Below are 17,952 nucleotides of genomic sequence, written 5' to 3' on the forward strand. Positions count from 1 at the left end.
ACACAAGAAATGGCCAAAATAAACACATGGACATGTTACTAGGAAATCAGTGAAAGGAACAGAAGGTCATTTTTGAGATGCTAGAATATTTCAAACAGGCTCATATATTTTCTCCCTGAAGAATATACTTTTTTTGGCTCAAAAGCCAAAATAGGTAATTTAGGCTTGATCCAGATCCTATTAAAATCAACAGAACCTCCCTTCTGACTGAAAATGACTGCAGGAAAAAAATCACAGATTTTAATTCCTTTGCACTGCAGCAAAAAAAAAAAAAAAAAAAAAAAAAGGAAAAAAAAAAAGCAAAGCAAAGCATTCACCCTCAGTACATCAAACTGAAGTCAGAAATGTGTTGCCAGTAAGACAGTCTTGCAAATCATTCCCCGCCACCCGCTACCCGCCACAGCTTCTATTACATCTCCCAAATAAGGGCTAAGACACAGAAGACCATGGAGGGAACAGAGTAAATAGAAAGTTAGAATAATAATCACTAAAAATTCTTTCACACCCTAGAATTAAGTTCCCCCTTTCTTGCTATTATTCTTCTATGAACAGATGCAGAGATGCCTCCAGATGGTGGGTGTATGGGACCTTCCAATCTAATCCCTGTGACAAAGGGTTGCTGAGCTTATTTGCCATATAAACGGTCTGGATTCAGCTTGATGTCATCCTCCCTGTAAATCCTACCTAATTCATAGCCAAGAGTTGGGGTGTCCGTCTTGCAGGGATATTGGACTATTTACTCGGCCAAACTCTTGTCGTCTCAGCTTACTACTCACGACTCAGGCAGGACAAAATGAGGTTGCATGTCCCTGCATCTGGTATCTACTTCCAGCCCAAGGGCTTTTCTCCTTAGAAACAAACAGGAAGGAGGTAAAAGCAGAGAGGGAAAAGCAAATGCTTCCAAAAATACAAAGCCGAATGATAAAACAGAGCAAACATGGAGATTAGTAGAAGGCATATAGGCAGCCACTCACTTTCTTAAGGACCTTAGCTTGTAACGGAAGTCAATATCAACGTCTGGCAGGAGGATACCAAGGCCCATACGACTGTTATCAAGTCTTACAGCTTTGTTTTCCACTAGTTCTACATCAAAATGAGCCAAAAGTAAGAAAAGAAACATCTTCATTTCATTCATTGCAAGGAACCTCCCTGGACACATGCTGATCCCAGAGCCAAAGGGCATTAGGAAATACTTCAGTTTTCTTCCTGCCTTGTAGAATGTGGTTTTCTTCTTGCCATTCTCTATGTATCGATCAAACTTATACTCCTGAAAATAAAAGAGAGACAGGGTGGTATCTAACAAGATCATGAGTGGCTTTGTTTGCACAACAGTAATGCTTTTGAAACCCAGAAAATAAGATAAAGAGGAAGACAAGGAGCTGACAGCTTCTCCTTTTTAGTTGGTTCCCTCAGGTTTCATTAACTCACATTATCTTCCTTGCAAAGAGCACTCCTTAAATCCACTTACTTAGCTTAGCCCTTTTACATCAAGCTCCTTCAACTTCCATGTCTCATCCACTGAGTGTCTCGCCTATACTGATTGTAATTAGATTTTGACCGCTTTGTAGCAGGAACAATGAACCTTAGTGGAAGGACAATTTTCTTGTAAAGCATCATGCACGCTCAGTGTGGTACATACATCATGAATAAGGATAATCTGCCAAAATCTGCAAATGCCTATGAATAAATTAATGCATTGCACCGATCTTGCTCTTGCAAGCTAGAGCAAAATCCATCCTTCTTTTGCACCCAGTGGTGCAGGTTATTTGAAAACCAGACCTGATGCTTTGCAGTCAATTTTCCCTTCAGTTGGAGATGGTTGCTGCTTAATTTGCCACATCTTACCTTCAAATGTTTTGCTCCAGAAGCTGTGTGCAAAGTAGTAGTAGTGACAGACCATTTTAAAGCAAGTGCTTTCAAGTAAGGCTTGAGGCTGCACTTGTAACCTATGTCCCATAAATTGTACATCTTTCTGACTCTTTTCCAGTAGCAGGATCCCTGCTTAGAGATAATTCATGTTTTTGAATGAAGGAGATCTGGCATCCTCACTCAGTCAATGGCAAATTAACCACTTACAAAATCCTCCTGCATGCTTTGAATAAAAATGACAGACACTTTTTGCTTATGGTCACTCATTAGCATTTGTCCTGCTTTGCATACATCTGCTATAGCAGCAGCCATTTGGAGCTGGCTGGGAACAAGTCAGTCAGACAGAAACCAACCTCTACTGATTAAAAAAGAAACACGCTACAATGAAAAATACACTGATACTGATCTACCCATTAGATTAAAGGCTTTGTAAAACATGCACTGCAGGTCTTGCTGTCAAGAAAAAAACAGTGGCGGGGGAGGCGGTCTATGAGAAGGGGAACAAATACAAGGTGCATTGAAGGGGATGTAACTTTGGGTTGAAGCACAGGATCTTGTTTTTCTAAATGGCAGAGGTCTAGATTTTCCACAAAGATAAAGGTGTATGTTTCCACTGACAAGTAATTCTTTTCAGACTCTTTGAACATCCAAGACAAAAGGAAGCATGGCATTTTTTTTTTCCTTCATAAGTTATCACTTCGTTTGAAGAAGCACAATGACAAATGAAAGCCCAGAATACCACTTCTTCCTTAAAAAAGATTCACTTCCTGTAATCTAAATCCTACTGGTCTAAAAACACCACTGCTAAATATGAACTGCAACAGCTTAAAAAACCAACCCAACCCAAACCAGAGCTCTTCATGTTGTTGGAACATTTCCACAAGGTGCACTCCTGGCGTCTGGAGCAATTATGAGTGGTGGTATTGAACACATAGACATACTGGGTCAAATCTTATGCTTTCTTTGTCCTCTTAAGAGCCATCTGAGACTTGTAACTGCTTTTAACGAAAAATAAATTGGTGTCTAAGGAGCTGGGAAAGCAGAAAACAAGTGCGAGACAGGAACTGAGCCAGTGACAGTGGCATCGAACTCAGGTTTGTGCTGCTGAAGCCCCTTGGGTAGGACAGTGTTTCCTTAAAAGCCAGTTCGTTGGCTAAATAACAACTAATTTTTGACAATAAAGGAGCTTTCAGTCATGTGCAAGGCCTCCTGGGAAGAGTCAGGGTGACTGATGGCAAGGAAAAGGTGAAGACACTGAGCAAGAGCAGATGACAAAATTCCTTGTGGACGGCCTGCGAAGCGTATTATGAAAACTGAGCAATATCCTGTGATTGATATAAGTCTCCCTCTGTCACATCTTGTATTTGGCTTTGTTTGGGAAGCCACCATGTACGGTTTCCTGATATTTCGCTCTATGGGATTTGCAGAATTCATTTACTGACCTCCGTAACTAGCTGAGTTAGGATTTAGGGGTTCACTTTATCCACTTCAGAGAGAAGTGACTCATTTATTTAGGTTTTGATGAGTGGAGGAAGAGGTCAATAATATATGCTTACACTTACGCAGTATGGTGCCAAAGCAGAAGATAGCTTGAACTTAAATTTATGTATTCAGGAGAAAAGCATTGCTACAAAATTATCTCGTCAAGCTGCCTGTTTTCCCAGGAAAGTTTTCCCTAAATACATGACAAGCTCAAGACTGCACCTTTCAAAAAATTCATTCTCCATCGCTATCTGATCCTCAGTAGTTATTGTTGAAAGCACACTGCATATTTTAAGAACTAAACAGAACAGTGATTTCCCCACTTTTCGAGAGGGCCCATGTGCTGAAATCAATGTACCGCAATGTGTGGATTGCTCATTCACTATCAAAAAGATAAAATATATGAACTAAAGCTGTACTGTGAAAGCTGAGCCGAGCTGATACCAAGCAGATATATTCAAGCAATGGAAATATGGTAATATATTCCGGCAATTATTGGATAAGGGAGGGGATCAGCTTCCACACTGATGCTTTTGGTCTAGGACCTAAACAAACAGATGGACTTTGACAAATCAATAATGTTCTCCAAAAGAAGGTGTTAAGAATAAAATAAGAAAAAGCTTATTTGTTAACTGTTACTTTTTAAGGATAGAAATATTAATTGACTATTTGCCAATATATGGATTCTTTTTTAAAACTCTAATTTTCTCAGTGGGCTTTGTCCTCATTTTTGGGTGGGGACAGCCAGTAGAACCATCCTGAACATTATTTCCATTTTCATGGCTCCAGTGTTCATCCCCCTGACTATTCCTCACTTATACTAACTCCGATAAGTTAAGATAAGAAGGCTGGTCAAGTTCTTGTACAGTGAGATGCTAACACGCACCAACAAGGCACCTGAATCTCATCTTTCCTCTGCAACCTCATATCCTGAAATTCCTGAAAGGCAGAGCCCCAGCAAGCAATGCCTCTAACATAAGTTTTCTATAAATATGTAAAAAAATCCAGTTCCCTTCTTCTTTGGCTCAAATGCCAAGGATGGAAATCAGCATGGCTGGGAGACAGCCATTTGCTTAGGAAAATGGGGGTGAGGAACAGATCAGGTATGAGCTCTTGCCTTTCAGGCAGAGGAGCCATTTAAGAGCTTCAGTGTGCACCTTACTCTTCCTTCACGGCACCCTGTGCATGGGACAGCAATCTGTGGGAGCAACCGAGCCAAGACAAGGATTACCCAATTTGCATGCAGGTGATGAACTTCTGAAGCTGTATTAAGGCTGAGGAAGAGTGGACTAATTTCGAGTCTTTGATATTCATTAACTCCAGCATCAGAGAAAAATACAAGGAGATGACACAATTACCCTCTGAGCTTTGCTGCAGAGCAACATCTTTACAGCCTCAAGTTCACAACACTCTACTAATTGATCAAGAAGGGGTGAATCCCTATGAAGTGAGGTGAAAAAGCATAAGGCTCAAGTAAGACACTGCTATTATAGGGCTTCAGAAAGTCAATGATGCTTTGCGGGCACTTAGCTAAATGGCCCACATTATTTGGTATTTAAACCACCTTCTATTATTCAGCCCTCCTTGGGTATCAAATGATCCACTGCCAAACAAAACCCACATTTAGCCTAAAGTTTATGGTAGTCATTGTGCAATTGTCAATTCCTTTGAAAGCAGTCTCATCACCATATTTTTATCTTCAGGCCATGAATCCTTTGACCTATCAGGCCCTACAAAATACATCTGAAAGTAGCAAGATTTGTTCCACAAGGAGGAACATCAGTAAAAAAACCCACAACCCAGAGATCACAAAAGGCTTGGCTGCTGCTATGTGCCTGGAGTAGGAAGAGTAGTAGCACCAGCTGAATGTTTACCTTCGGATCTTCATAGACCTCAGGGTCCATGTGCAAAATCTGTGGGTAAAGGGCTATCCAGTCTCCTTTCCTCAAACCGACTTCTTGATTCCCTTCAAGCTTGAGAACAAAATCCTCCTGGCTGATGCGAATGTTCATGGAGGATGAGCACATTCGTAAACTCTCGTTTAAGGCACTTTCTGCGATTAAACAAAAGTGGAGGGAGAGAAGCATCAGAAATATGGGAGATGACTGGAAGTTATACATGGCTACAGCTGCTGAATCTTGACGGGTTTAGTAGGGCAGGCTAAAGGAAAAGAAAAAAAAAGGAAAAACCCCACAAACCAAACCAAACATAAAGCAGAGACTAGGAGCAGGCAATAAACAATCCCACAGGGCTGGGGGGGGCAGCCACGATGCTGAACTTCCCGATATGATTCTCACTGATGGTGCTGAGAAATCCTGTCAGCTGTAGGCAGCACTGAGTTTTGGGTGGAAAGTCATTATTCAGGCATCACGTTGAAAGCAACACAATCAAAAGACAAGAACGCTTTATGCATTTACGTGTATTTTGGAGGTTGCTAGCAAATACCAGTCAAAGCATCCATGGAGCAGTTTAGCTTGGATTTCGAAAGCTGGTGGATGTAATGGCAGGACTACATGTTAGAAAAATCATTTCGCTTGTTAATTTCATAGTAAATCTAAGGATTTAAAAATTTCTTTATTTTATTTCCAGTGTGCCACATTGCCAAATGACAGTGTCTGTTATGGTCAGAGTGAATGAAAGCAATTCATTATTTGCCTGGTAATTTTAAGAGAGAAAGATACTTTTAATTAGCCAAGAGAAAAAGAAACATAGTCCTCTCAGGCTTAGGGAAAGCAAGATTTCTGTCTCCACCATCACATCCTGGAAGGCTCCAGAAGCTGAATGTCCTTGCTCTCCCAGTGGCCTTCACCTTTTGCTCCTAGCACGACAGATTTTATGGCTAATTTCCGGCAATTTATCCTGGCAGTTTGAGGAGGAATTCCTTTGGGAATAATATGCATAATTTGCATAAATCATTCTGATAGCATGTATATCAGCATGTAGCTCCTGTCTAGGGCTGCATCTCTCACTTTGTAATCAAAACTGACTATTTTTCCACCAGCGTGCATGGGCACTGTTATATGTGACTTGATTCCTTCTAATCATCAGTGTGAAAAATAGCCTAAAATAGGGTTTCATTTGCACATAATAATCCATTTGTGTCTGCATTTATGTTCTGTGTTATCAAATAAGCCTTCTTTAAGTGTTCACCAAGGCACTACGACTGCTGCACCCAAAAGGTTGGTTTATTAGAGATAGTAGCTACCCAGTGTAGATGCCTCTGAAAAAAAAATAATAGCAAATGTTCTTTCACTAAAAATTAAATCTAGTGCAGCATGCATAGCAAATAAAGTGGCCCTGGATGCTTTCTTGCAGGAGGTTTTTCCTTAAGCATGCATTTGTCTAAAGAAATGAGGCTGCGGTCAGCTTTGTGTGGCCAGCACCGTGATTCAATGTGACGTACAGTGAGTCTGTGCATATTCTTTTGGACTGCCTTCGTTACTATAATCAGGCAGAGTCAAATCGGCTTGTTGGTGACGAAGCCAGAAAAGAACCCTGGTTCTAGAAGATGGCCTCTACTGCGGATAGCCACAAGGCACCTGACACGATAGATTTCAACTGGCAGCGCTCTGGCAACAAAACTTTACGTGGTACAAAGAAAGGGTCCAGCCTCCGCTCCCAGATGGTCTTCAATCTGCAGAAAATGAAGCTGGTAACTCTGTGATGGTCCACTATTTGGAAATGGTGGTGACATACGTAGCAACAGCAGAAATCAAATGAGGAAGAGGGAAAATGCAGGGGGAAAAAAAAAAAAAGAAAAATAATTATTAAATTGCTGCTGCAAAATAGCAGGTTTACATTTAACCACCCAACTGATACGGTCACAACCCATCAGTGGACATCTTCCCAGAAAGCGCGGCAGTCCCTGCTCGCTGCCGGATCCCAAATGACAATTGGGCAGCATATCTTATGCAGAAGTTAATCACAATAATGGAGCACAAAGTGTGGCTTAGCGGTCAGATCGTAAATGACAAATCTGTTTTACCTTCCAGTACCAGTTATGTGTGGAAGGCGAGCTTGGCTCTTGCTCTGAGCGATCATGCCGATAATCATTAGATGACAAAAGTAATGAGTCACATTATGATCAACAAAGGAGAATGGAGCTTATATGGCTTTGCAAGCTCACATTAAAAAAATAGACAGTCAGCTTTCCACAAATGCTGGGGCTATACATTGAGAGGAATGACAACTGCACAATAAAACTGCAGCCTTTACTTGCAGTTGTCATAGTTCAGCAGACACCAGCCATCGCTGCTGACAGACCAGCTGGGTAGCTTGGGAGGCCTTCCATTCTGAACTGTGAGGTACAGTAAATTATCCAGCACGGTAGAGCAACATCTGTTTCTGTGCTTGTGCCGAACAAACAAGGCAATTTAAAGCATACCAAGGGATAACCAAGCAGCAAATGAACATGACCCTCATTTTTTCCTCCCTTCTTACACACATGAGATGCTAAACTTCACTGTGCAAGCGCTACATAAAGAAGCCAGCCTGTTGTTTGATAAGGTGTTGTCAGAGAGATTTTACATATTTTCTAGAAGGGGGGGAGGAAGAGAGATATCTCTCTCATAGTATTGTTATTCTTAGAATCCTCCCACTTCTCTCTTCGTTTCTTATACTAAAGCTAGCACTCAGCTTCCAATTCATTCTAGATTTTTTTAAAAAAACTGTTTCAATATACTTATAAATATTCAGTCTTTAAACCCTAATTTGCTATACTTAGTTCACATGCCTTCAAGCATTTGTCTTCCAATTTCCACTGAATAAATGCGTACTAATGAGAAATAGAGCAAGCTGCTGAGGCAAAGCTGGGTGACTTGAGCCTGGCCTGCCACCAGCTTGTGATAGGCAGGCAAATTGAGTTAAAATGAAAAGTCTTGTCAGCTGAAATACAACATGGTAGCCAAACAGCAAGCTGTCAATCATCCAGCCAAAACAAGGGACTGCAGGTAATAAAAGGTCATTGGAATCATAAGTGCATTTGGCTTTCGTAGGCAAGTTAATTTTAATTAAACATGATCTCTATCTATAAATGTTTTATAAAACTTATTGTGCATAATGGATTGTTAATTTTACACTAACACATAGCAGGTAATAGGGTACTATAATTATTAGAGTGTATTGTAGGAAAATAGCTATTGAGTATGCAAATATCTTGGGGGGGGGGTGTCATTTACACACAGGCATCACGGTGTGCCAACACAAATGATAATCTGAAACAAGTACATTTGCATCTTACTAAGAACTAAATGATACTGCCCAGCCCATTCCAGGAAAATATATTAATTTCTCTCAATCCAACCAACGATTTTAGTTCTTAGCTTTTATGTTATGACTACACACTCTGTATGAACTGTTTTTGGGTTCCAACCATTTCTTGTGTACAAAACAATTTTTCAAGCTGTGCTCTTTTCGCAGGAGATATCTGGGATTCAGCAATGACCTGGGGCAAGAATACTTCACCATATAAATGAATGGACTAATATTAAACAAACGAACTGACTAAACATGCCTAGCATTAAACATGCACTAAGTACATCTCTGCTTTACCCTTTGCGTTTCCATTATAACCATAAAAACTGACAGACCATTCTCATGTGCTGTTTACCATATTAGAGCTCCACTGTGAGCCATAATGACTAATAATGTATGTTACTCTGCACACACAAATAAGTGCATTTGGGTTTTGGGAGAAGTCTTACGCAGACAAAACAAAGAGTGCTGTCCCAGGAATGCCATCAGAAAAAAATAATCAGAGGCAAAAAGTGCTAGCTCTGCTGTGGGTTGAAAGCCTTTTTTTTTTTTTTTTTTTTTTTTAATAAAATATCACATACCTGTGCTTTGAATTTAGAAGTAAATCAGGGCATATTGTTCCCTAGACCCAAAGAATCTGACCATAAGAACAACATTGCTTCCACAGAAAGGCTTTTTAGCAATTTTTGCTTGTTCTCCATAGCATGAGGAATCCAAAAAAAGGCTCTTGTTATAGTAGGCCAAAAAGAGGACAGAGAATCAGAGCACTTAAAACAGGAGAATGAGATGACAAGGTGCTGAACATACAAGAATCCCACCTGGTCTGTTTACTCGAGAGCAGGGACACAAATCCTAGTTTCCTACACTCTGGGCTGGCACAGGGAGAGTGGGAAGTGGAAAAGCTCGGCCTTGGAGTTTGGGGTCAGTGAGCTGCAAGGGCAAAGGCAGTTCTGACCCATAGCCTTTCTTCAACGTGGGGATTTTTGGTGCACAAGCAATGCAAATGGGGGCCTTTGTCCCTCTTAGACATTTACTAACAAAACATCCCTTTCCTCTTTACAATGAAGCATGATTTTAATTCTCTTATGGTACAGATTTTTTTTCTATATTATTATTATGGGACAGGATCCAGCCCTTTATGACTGAAGTGCCAGAAGAATTGAAATCTAGCTTCTGTTCATATCACATTATGTTTAACATGATTATAAAATTTAACAAAAGTGTTACAAGAATACTACAAAGTAGGATGCGGCACTTTCCTCTCAACACATAAATCAAATGTTACCAAGGTACTTCAAGATTTCAAGGCGAAGCAGAGGAATGACACAGTTAATGTTTTAAATTGTTCATACCACTTTGCACCAGAGGGTTTTAGCAAACTACACACTTTTATTTTCCTTATTTCTACACTTCTGGGGTGCCTCTTTTTTTTTTTTTTTATCTCCTTGCCATTCCCATATCAGTTTCCAAATACAAAATAAATTCTGTCCTGATCTTACTGAAACTCGGTAACTTTCCTTTTATCTTGTTTGGTGGATGCTAGCTCTAATGTTAAGCAGTTTTACTTGTGTTCCTTAAAAGTACATTAAATGCTTAGAATGTTGTGTTATTCTTCGGAAGTGCTCTTGTCATCCATATCTCCCCTAATTAAAAAGTGTTCTTCATCAGTTAGAGATAAATCTGCACCAAAACAGCCATGACTCCAGCTGAAAACAACTTACTAGACTTATACTATGTAAGATTAACATTAATGCTCTAACAAAAAGTAACTGAATCAAACTCAATTTTATATTTGTACTATGAGAAACAAATCAAGTTTGAACACAGATTCTTGAGACATGCCACACTGAATGGTCCTGAAGAACAGCAGCTATTACTTAGATCCAAACCAGGCACAGAAACTGCACTGCTCCACCACTCTTGACACAGCTTCATTTAAGAGTGGAACATCAGTTCAGGCCATGAATTACCAAGACATACAGACATGAGATACCAAAACATACTGCCATGAGGTCAGTTTTAACAGGGACTGGTTTTGATATTTGAAAAGAGAGGAGTACTGAACCTTTAAGCTTTTATTCAGCTGATGTCTACCCTATTAATGCTACCCATAGAGATTTTCAGAGGCTTAAAGGTTAGGTTCTGACCTGATACACCCTCTCTCCTCTCTTGACCTTATTTTAGCATTTATCTTACCAATGCCTGTGCACTAGCAAACAAAATGAAACCATCAACTGATGCTCTGAAGGCCTATCCAGCTTCTGAATCAAACAAGTTCTAACAGCCACTGGCAAGAGTCTCCCTCTGAACCCCTGATATAGAATCGGAAGACCTGTATCTCCCTTAAAGCTCCCTATTTTGAATCAAAGTAAAATTTCCAATACTGAAAAAATGTTTCTACACTGCAAAGCTTTACCTTTGTATATTTTGTTTGGAGGCATCGCTCAACTGAAACCCGCTTTAGAAGCCTTTGTTTTGTTACAGAGAGAGAAAGAAAGAAACTGCTTGTGATAAAATTACATTTGCAGTTTAAATACATTATCCCACTTTAATTTCAGAAAAGGGCCGCTCTTGGCAGTACCATACAGAAGTATTTGAAATGCATTAACACTTCGGCAGATGCTCAGAATCAAACAACTTATTAGGCATCAACTTTTTTTCAAATAATTGCAAAGCTTCTATTTAGCCTTTTGCATACCTTGCATAGTTAATTACTTAGGCTTTAATGTTTACATGCAATGAGAGTATCTACAGCTATAAACTACATAATTTATAATTGATGCAAATGGGTGTTATTATGTCAATTAGGCAGCTGTGTCCTCCACCTTCTCAGTAAGCAGAAATGAGTGATAAACTGAGTTTGCCGGGAGAGCCCCTCTTTTCTTCCTAACAGATAAAAATAAATTACCTAGGTAGACCAGGTTGTCCAATTGTTCTCTGGTGAGGTGGATGTTATATGTGGGCCCTCTCTTTTGACCTGTTGACTGCAGCAAATGGTCAATCTCGTCACGCACCGCTGCAAGAGCTTCTGGGTGCCGCAGAAGATAATACATGGCCCAGAATGTAGCTGGAATCGTGTTTCCCACAGAGGCCCACAGGAAGGCAAAATGATGTGCTGGGAGAAAATAAGTGAAAAGGAAGATTAATAGCGTTTATTACACTGATTAGATTTGCAGTGTGCTAATTAAAAGATGTTAGGACACAGACCCAGCCAAGGATCAGTGAATGCTAATGAGGACCAATAGGCTTCTGAAGTCTAATTTTCTGCTTAATGAGAATAGTTTGAAATGTAATGTCGGGGGGGGTGGGGTGGGGGGAATAAGGGGAGGAAATGCAGCTCAGTTATAATCTTTCTCATTATCACCATTAAGTATCTTGTTTTACCACCTCAGCACAAAAAAAAAATCAATTATCATAGAGGGTTGTTTCAGAGTAAAACATTTTATCATTAGCCAATTAGAAAGAACATAAAAAAATTTCAAGGTCGCCATTTTGCCTTTTTATTTCAAAGGTCTATAGTAAATTATTTTATTTTAGACAAGCAATCATTCATAAGTTTCCTACCTGCTTTGTCATAATCTCCAAGCAGCTCATATTTCTCAAATATATCTTGTCTGGCTTGGACCACTTTTGACCCTCCCAGCCATTTTGTCATGTTCTGAAGTAAAAAATGATGTATAAGCTCCTTCCGAACCTTCTTGGTAGCTCCTAGCAACTCAATTGGTATGTTTGCAGCTAAATAGGGAAAGCTGGCATCAAACTTGATAAATTTGTCTCTGATTTCACTAATAACTTTGTGGCCATCTGCAGCAGGAACTCTTCCATACAGTGTTACAAAACTGGCTTCAAACATTACAGAGCAGCAGAATTTGTACATTTTTTCTGTTTCCCAATCTGTTGCTTGTGAGCATTTCCATTCAAATATATCCTGGAGATTTTTCATCATGTGGTCAGAAATGATATCCAAAGGCTTGCCTTGTAGATACTGGTAGATTCTGTGCAGGTTTTCCTTGAGATCAGGGAATTTTCCTTTTGACAAGGCTGGGTAGTCAAAAGTTTTGGAAGCCATTTTATCAGCGAATTCATGAAATTCAAGTTGCTTGCTATTTCGGATGACATAGACATATTGAAATGGGTCCATGATAAAAGTAATATATCTACCTGAATAGAAGAAAAGGAAAAAATTGAGACGTGTGCTTTTAAAATCTGATGACACTTTCAGAAGTAATAACTGAAAATAAGCCAATGTCTGGAAAAAAAAAACAATGCAGAAATTCCCCAAAGCAAGGATCTGTGAAGAAATCTGCAAAGAAGAAAACAACAACAAAAAAAATCCAAACCAAACCAACAAACAAAAAAAGTAAGACACAACAAGTTTCATTTAGATTCTCTTTATCAGGATGCAGATTCCGCCTGTGTGTACTTTCACGGCTCTTTTAAAATCAGTGTGAAGCCATGTCCATATAGACTGGTTTTGTCAAAAGTGATCTCTGTTGTTGTGGTATTCTGAAATAAATCATCTACTGCTATGGTGTAATTCATGAAAACACAATGTGTAGTTGCAGCCGCATTAGAAAATTACAGGGTATTTTAACCAGCAGGAAGGGAGAGACACACACGTTTCACCTGCCTGGAGGAAAGTGAATGATGGGGGCTGGAGTGGAAAATATGCCACTTAGGCAGCTTTTCTTCAAGCAGATGACACAGGAATGCAAAATCTGCTGGTTACAGCTTTAAGTGCAAACTGCAACTCCCCCAACATCTAAAGCCTCTCTTACATCTGGTTTTTTCCTTAAGTTTTGCTAACTTTTTGTTGAGAATGTGCTTAGTATCTGTCAAATCACTACCTTAGGGCTTGATTTTGAAGCCACGGATTGCAGTGGAGCAGGCTACCATTTATAATATGGATGCTATTCTGTTATACACACTGTCCTAGTGCTATCATCCATTGAGAGTGCACCGAGAACCTTCTACCCTTCCTGAGGTTCTTAGTGAGGTGACACACCCATACGTTAGGCTGCTCGTGCAGACACAGGATTGCATCATTTGACACTTTTCAAGTTGCCCCTGACAGAAAAATCCTGCAATTTCTCCCTAAACTTTAAGTCAGCTACTAAAGAATTGCATCTTGGTGAACAACCATGAATCAAAATGGTAACACTCACAAAGCTCAAATGAATCTTAACCCTGTATTCCTATGTTAAGCCTAAATTTAGAATTCCTGATTCTTAACTTGAATTGAGAGACGCATTAGGGAAAAAGGGTACCCATCCTCTTTAATGTGTACATTAAAATGTACATTAAAATGTACACATCCTCTGTGAAATATCCCAGTTACAAAATAGGGAAACAAAAAAGCTTCAAGGACTTACAGTCTAATTCTGTCTCACTAAAGGGACAAATCTCCTTTGATTTTAATGGGAACACTACATGCTTAACGGAGGACCAAATTTGGCTCTGTGACAGATGTCCTGAGATAAAGTAGTCACTACCACTAAAAATGTCAACAAGTATCCATGGTTACCATATACTGATATTTGAATTATCATAGTTATTCTGTACTCTGTCTTACATATACTTAGTCAATGCTCTATGGTAAATCTGAGTGCACTACTCTGGATTTCCTCTGCAATTACCAGATGCCATAATTTCCATCCCAGTTACGTCCACTGCAATCCCAATGAACCAGTAAGGAAACACAAGGGATAAATTGAGAAAGAATTTGACACCTTTATTTTTATTTTTTTTTTTGTCAACAGCAAGTGAAGGTTTTTAAGATTTTTGAGTAGAATTTGCTTTACTGTAACATAACCAATCACAAAGATGGAAATTAATTTTTGAAAAATGGATATATCAAGAAACCAGCATGAAAAAGAGATCCAGAATCCTCAGTCCTCTCATCAGACAATTTCTTCCTTCCCAGACCACAGACATCAGTAAGAATTTTTAGCCTGGACCTCTGCAGGATCTTTGTTAAGTCCTAAAATTGCTCCATCTTTCTAGCTTTCCCCCACTTTCATGCTCTTTATTGAGGCTACCATCTTTGCAATCAAAGATTGGAAAGAATGCCCATTGGAGCAATCTTTAATAAATAGATCTGGAGTGTTATTAACCCTAAAGATGAAAGCTGGCTTCCTAACTTTGCGTTTACAGGGTAAACAATTTAAGTTAAGATTTTTAATTAATATTAATTTAAACCATCTGTCCACCATCTGCTTATTTCTGATGCAAAATATGAGTTTCTTTGTGATCTTTAATCAGACACTTAGCAAACGCACATCAATTCTTATCATCTTTATGTAAGAAAATGATTTTCAGCAAATGAGTTTTCAGACAAACAATTTTAGCAATAATTTTAAATCAAAACTCACTCAACACTAGCATATACTTTAAAAGAAAAAAACAAACAACCAACAAACCCTCTGAGAAACAGAATATTAAAGATCCTGATTTTTATTATTCTCATCAGGTTCCTGGTAGCAAAAAGTAAGTATGTACCAAAATATAATTCATTTTGTAGAATTAATTCAGGCTCCAGACCACATCACTGCACATAAACAATACATACAAACACAGAAACTCAAATACTTTTGTTACTGCAGTTAGTAAAGATCTATGTAGTCAGAAAAGTAGAACCCCTCTGTAACAAAGGCAGCTTGTTTACGTACCTCACCAAGAATCTAATTTTAGATCTCTTAATTAGAAAAAAAGACTAAAATCTAGGGCTAATTAACGGCGGTTAGAAAGTTGTTGTGAAAGTGGGTATGGGAGCCTTTAGCAATTACAGTCATACTCGCACACAGATGCACTACACGGCTACACCGGTTACCCCAGTCTCTTCCACATAGGAACAGATTGCTAATTACAAAACCATGCCCCAACACCTCCTCTACCCTGAGCAGCAAACATCCGAACTGGAACAAAGTTTCTCACCTCAAGTTATGATTTTAAATTTTGTATGTGTCAATATGGTCCTTAATTTTGCTTTTTAAATTCTGTCGCCCCCGATGAGGTCTCTTCCCACTGATTGTCCCTGGCGGTGTCAGAGACCAACAAATGTAAATCTTTCCTAAAGTTTCCAGTTATTATCTAGTATTTTAAAATGCAGCTTCCCCCCTCCCATGCCTTTCCATTGCAGCTAATGCCAAGAACTATCTCTGACAAGTAGCCTTTTCTGAAACTGAACCAACATCTTGATGCTCATGAATTTCCATCAGAGTAGTGGTAAAGGTAAATGCCAGATCAGCCAAAAGTGGAGGCACACCACATGCTCCACAAATCAGGAAGACTTGAATATTGAAGGTATTTATATAAAAACCACTGGGGACTAAGTCTTTCCTTGCTAGATTGTAAAAAAATCCTTCAACACAAAAACTAAGTAGACATGTCTGTATAGAAATGTCACACTCCAATTCCCAATAGTTCAAGTCACTGAGCTATTTTATTTAGTACTATAAAAGCCAGTGAAGATGAGATGCATCCTTGTTTCTGTAAAAAGCCCTCTGATTTTTTTTATTTTATTTTTTTTAACATAGCTACAGAGAATTCATACTTCCCCATCCAACCCTTCAGTCTGCGTTACACCCATGCTGCAAATAGCTTGATTATCTCCATTTAGTTTTTACAGTCTCCTAGAAATAGAAGATTGATGTGGAAAATATGAAGATTGTCAACTTTGGTAAATCCAAGCACAGAAGCCAGTATTTGTATGATAGTTAAGGAATTACTCTAATAATGCATTCTGGAGCTTTCTAATGCTAATGATAAAAGACAAGCATTTCAGATGGCATATAATGATGGATATTATTTCGGTAATGCTTGCAGCGGGCTTCAGCTTGGTAAGGAGTTAATGTAAATTACCTTTTGCTTAAAAGAAAAATGTGGTATGTTACTGTAGGTGTATCATGATTTAAAAGAAAAGAATGACTTAGCAGCAGCATTCGAAAAGGCAAGTGTGCTTAGTGGAAAACCTTTATATTATCTTATTAAAGGTTGAGTTAGTCTCAGAGAGAGTGTTGTAAAGTTCAGTATCATTCCTAATAACATGCCAGGAAAAGGAGACAAAGTTTAATCCCAAGAAACAATGACAAAATTGTTTCAAGTTCTTACCTAGCTGTCTGCCTATGCTGCTGACCCTTAACAAGCAGAGGTTGGCTTGGGAAGTATATCATCTCAACACACAGACTCTCTTCTCTCTCTCCCCCCTCCTTTTCTTTTCTTTTTTTTTTTTTAAGACTATTGCATTTACGTAATCGTCCTCTTATTAGGGAGATTCTGCTGAACTGCTGACAATGATGTACAGTGGTGCTTCGCTGGCATGACGTCTGGGGAAAACGATTCTGCTGCACCACCACACAAAACCAATTAGAGAACTATTTTCTGCGACAGGTCAGGAATTTACATTGTTTCTCATAGAAAGATGTGCTTTTTAATTTCTTTATTAACATGACATCCATGTCCCTTGCGACTTTTAGGGATGACAATCATTCGCTCATCACATGGGAAAGTACAATCAGCAAAATCGCATTACCGGTACGGGACAACGCCAGAAACTCCGAGCATCGTTCCGCATTTTCCAAATGAGCTAGTTTGAGAACCAATAATTAGAACAATATATATTGATAGAATTTTTTGACAGGACCTTTAGACTCCCACCAGGGGGGCAAAGTAATGATAGTCCATATACAGCAAGCTATGCTATGTTTGCCGAACACATAAACATCATCTTTCTCAAATCAATAAGACATACAGAAATTCTGTACGTTGTCAGATGAGGACATGATAGGAGGTACTAACTAGCTTCAGCTTCTTCCTTGACTTGTGAATGACAAACTGTTTCTCCTCAGTGAAGCCTTGATGGCCAGTATTTTCATACCAAGAAAAGAGAACTTAAAGGGGAATATCTGTTATGACAAATTCACAAAATCAAAGATCTTCCTGCATAAGGCTGAAATGATCCAGAACTCACTCCATTTACTCCGTCTTTATCAAGGAAGGCTTCCTCAAAATACCCAAACACAGGAAGATTAGGTGAAATGGAATTTTGTCTAGCACACAAATAGAAATTTGTTAAACTAGATTACACTCATAGATTGCTTAAACACACAAAACTCTAAACATAGTCTTGTATAAAGAAATAAGTATTTGATTAAACACAGTAAGGATTCTGAAGTATGACTGTATCTGGTTTCATGAATGTACTAAGGTAGTCTCTGAATTACAACTATTAATCTGTATTCGTAAGAAGCCACAACTGTGTATAATGTGAATATACATTAACAATAAAAAAGACTATATTTCAACAAAATCTATATTTCAACAAACTCACTTTGAAGTAGGAAAAAACCC

The 17,952-nt window shown here is 38.9% G+C and overlaps 1 protein-coding gene across 1 annotated transcript in view; it reads right to left on the minus strand.

The window, feature by feature from the left end:
• Positions 1-970: 970 nt before the first annotated feature.
• Positions 971-17,952, minus strand: part of CYP7B1 (cytochrome P450 family 7 subfamily B member 1) — a gene marked incomplete at both ends in the record, with an annotated part of 124,469 nt that continues 107,487 nt past the window's right edge. The window contains 4 exons of the mRNA XM_080610670.1: positions 971-1,267; positions 5,226-5,404; positions 11,513-11,719; positions 12,169-12,765. Coding sequence (XP_080466796.1) covers positions 971-1,267; positions 5,226-5,404; positions 11,513-11,719; positions 12,169-12,765 — 1,280 coding nt within the window. The remainder of the gene's footprint in view (positions 1,268-5,225; positions 5,405-11,512; positions 11,720-12,168; positions 12,766-17,952) is intronic.

The sequence above is a fragment of the Psittacula echo genome (genome assembly GCF_963264785.1).
Source record: "Psittacula echo genome assembly, chromosome: 2".
Lineage (NCBI taxonomy): Eukaryota > Metazoa > Chordata > Aves > Psittaciformes > Psittacidae > Psittacula > Psittacula echo.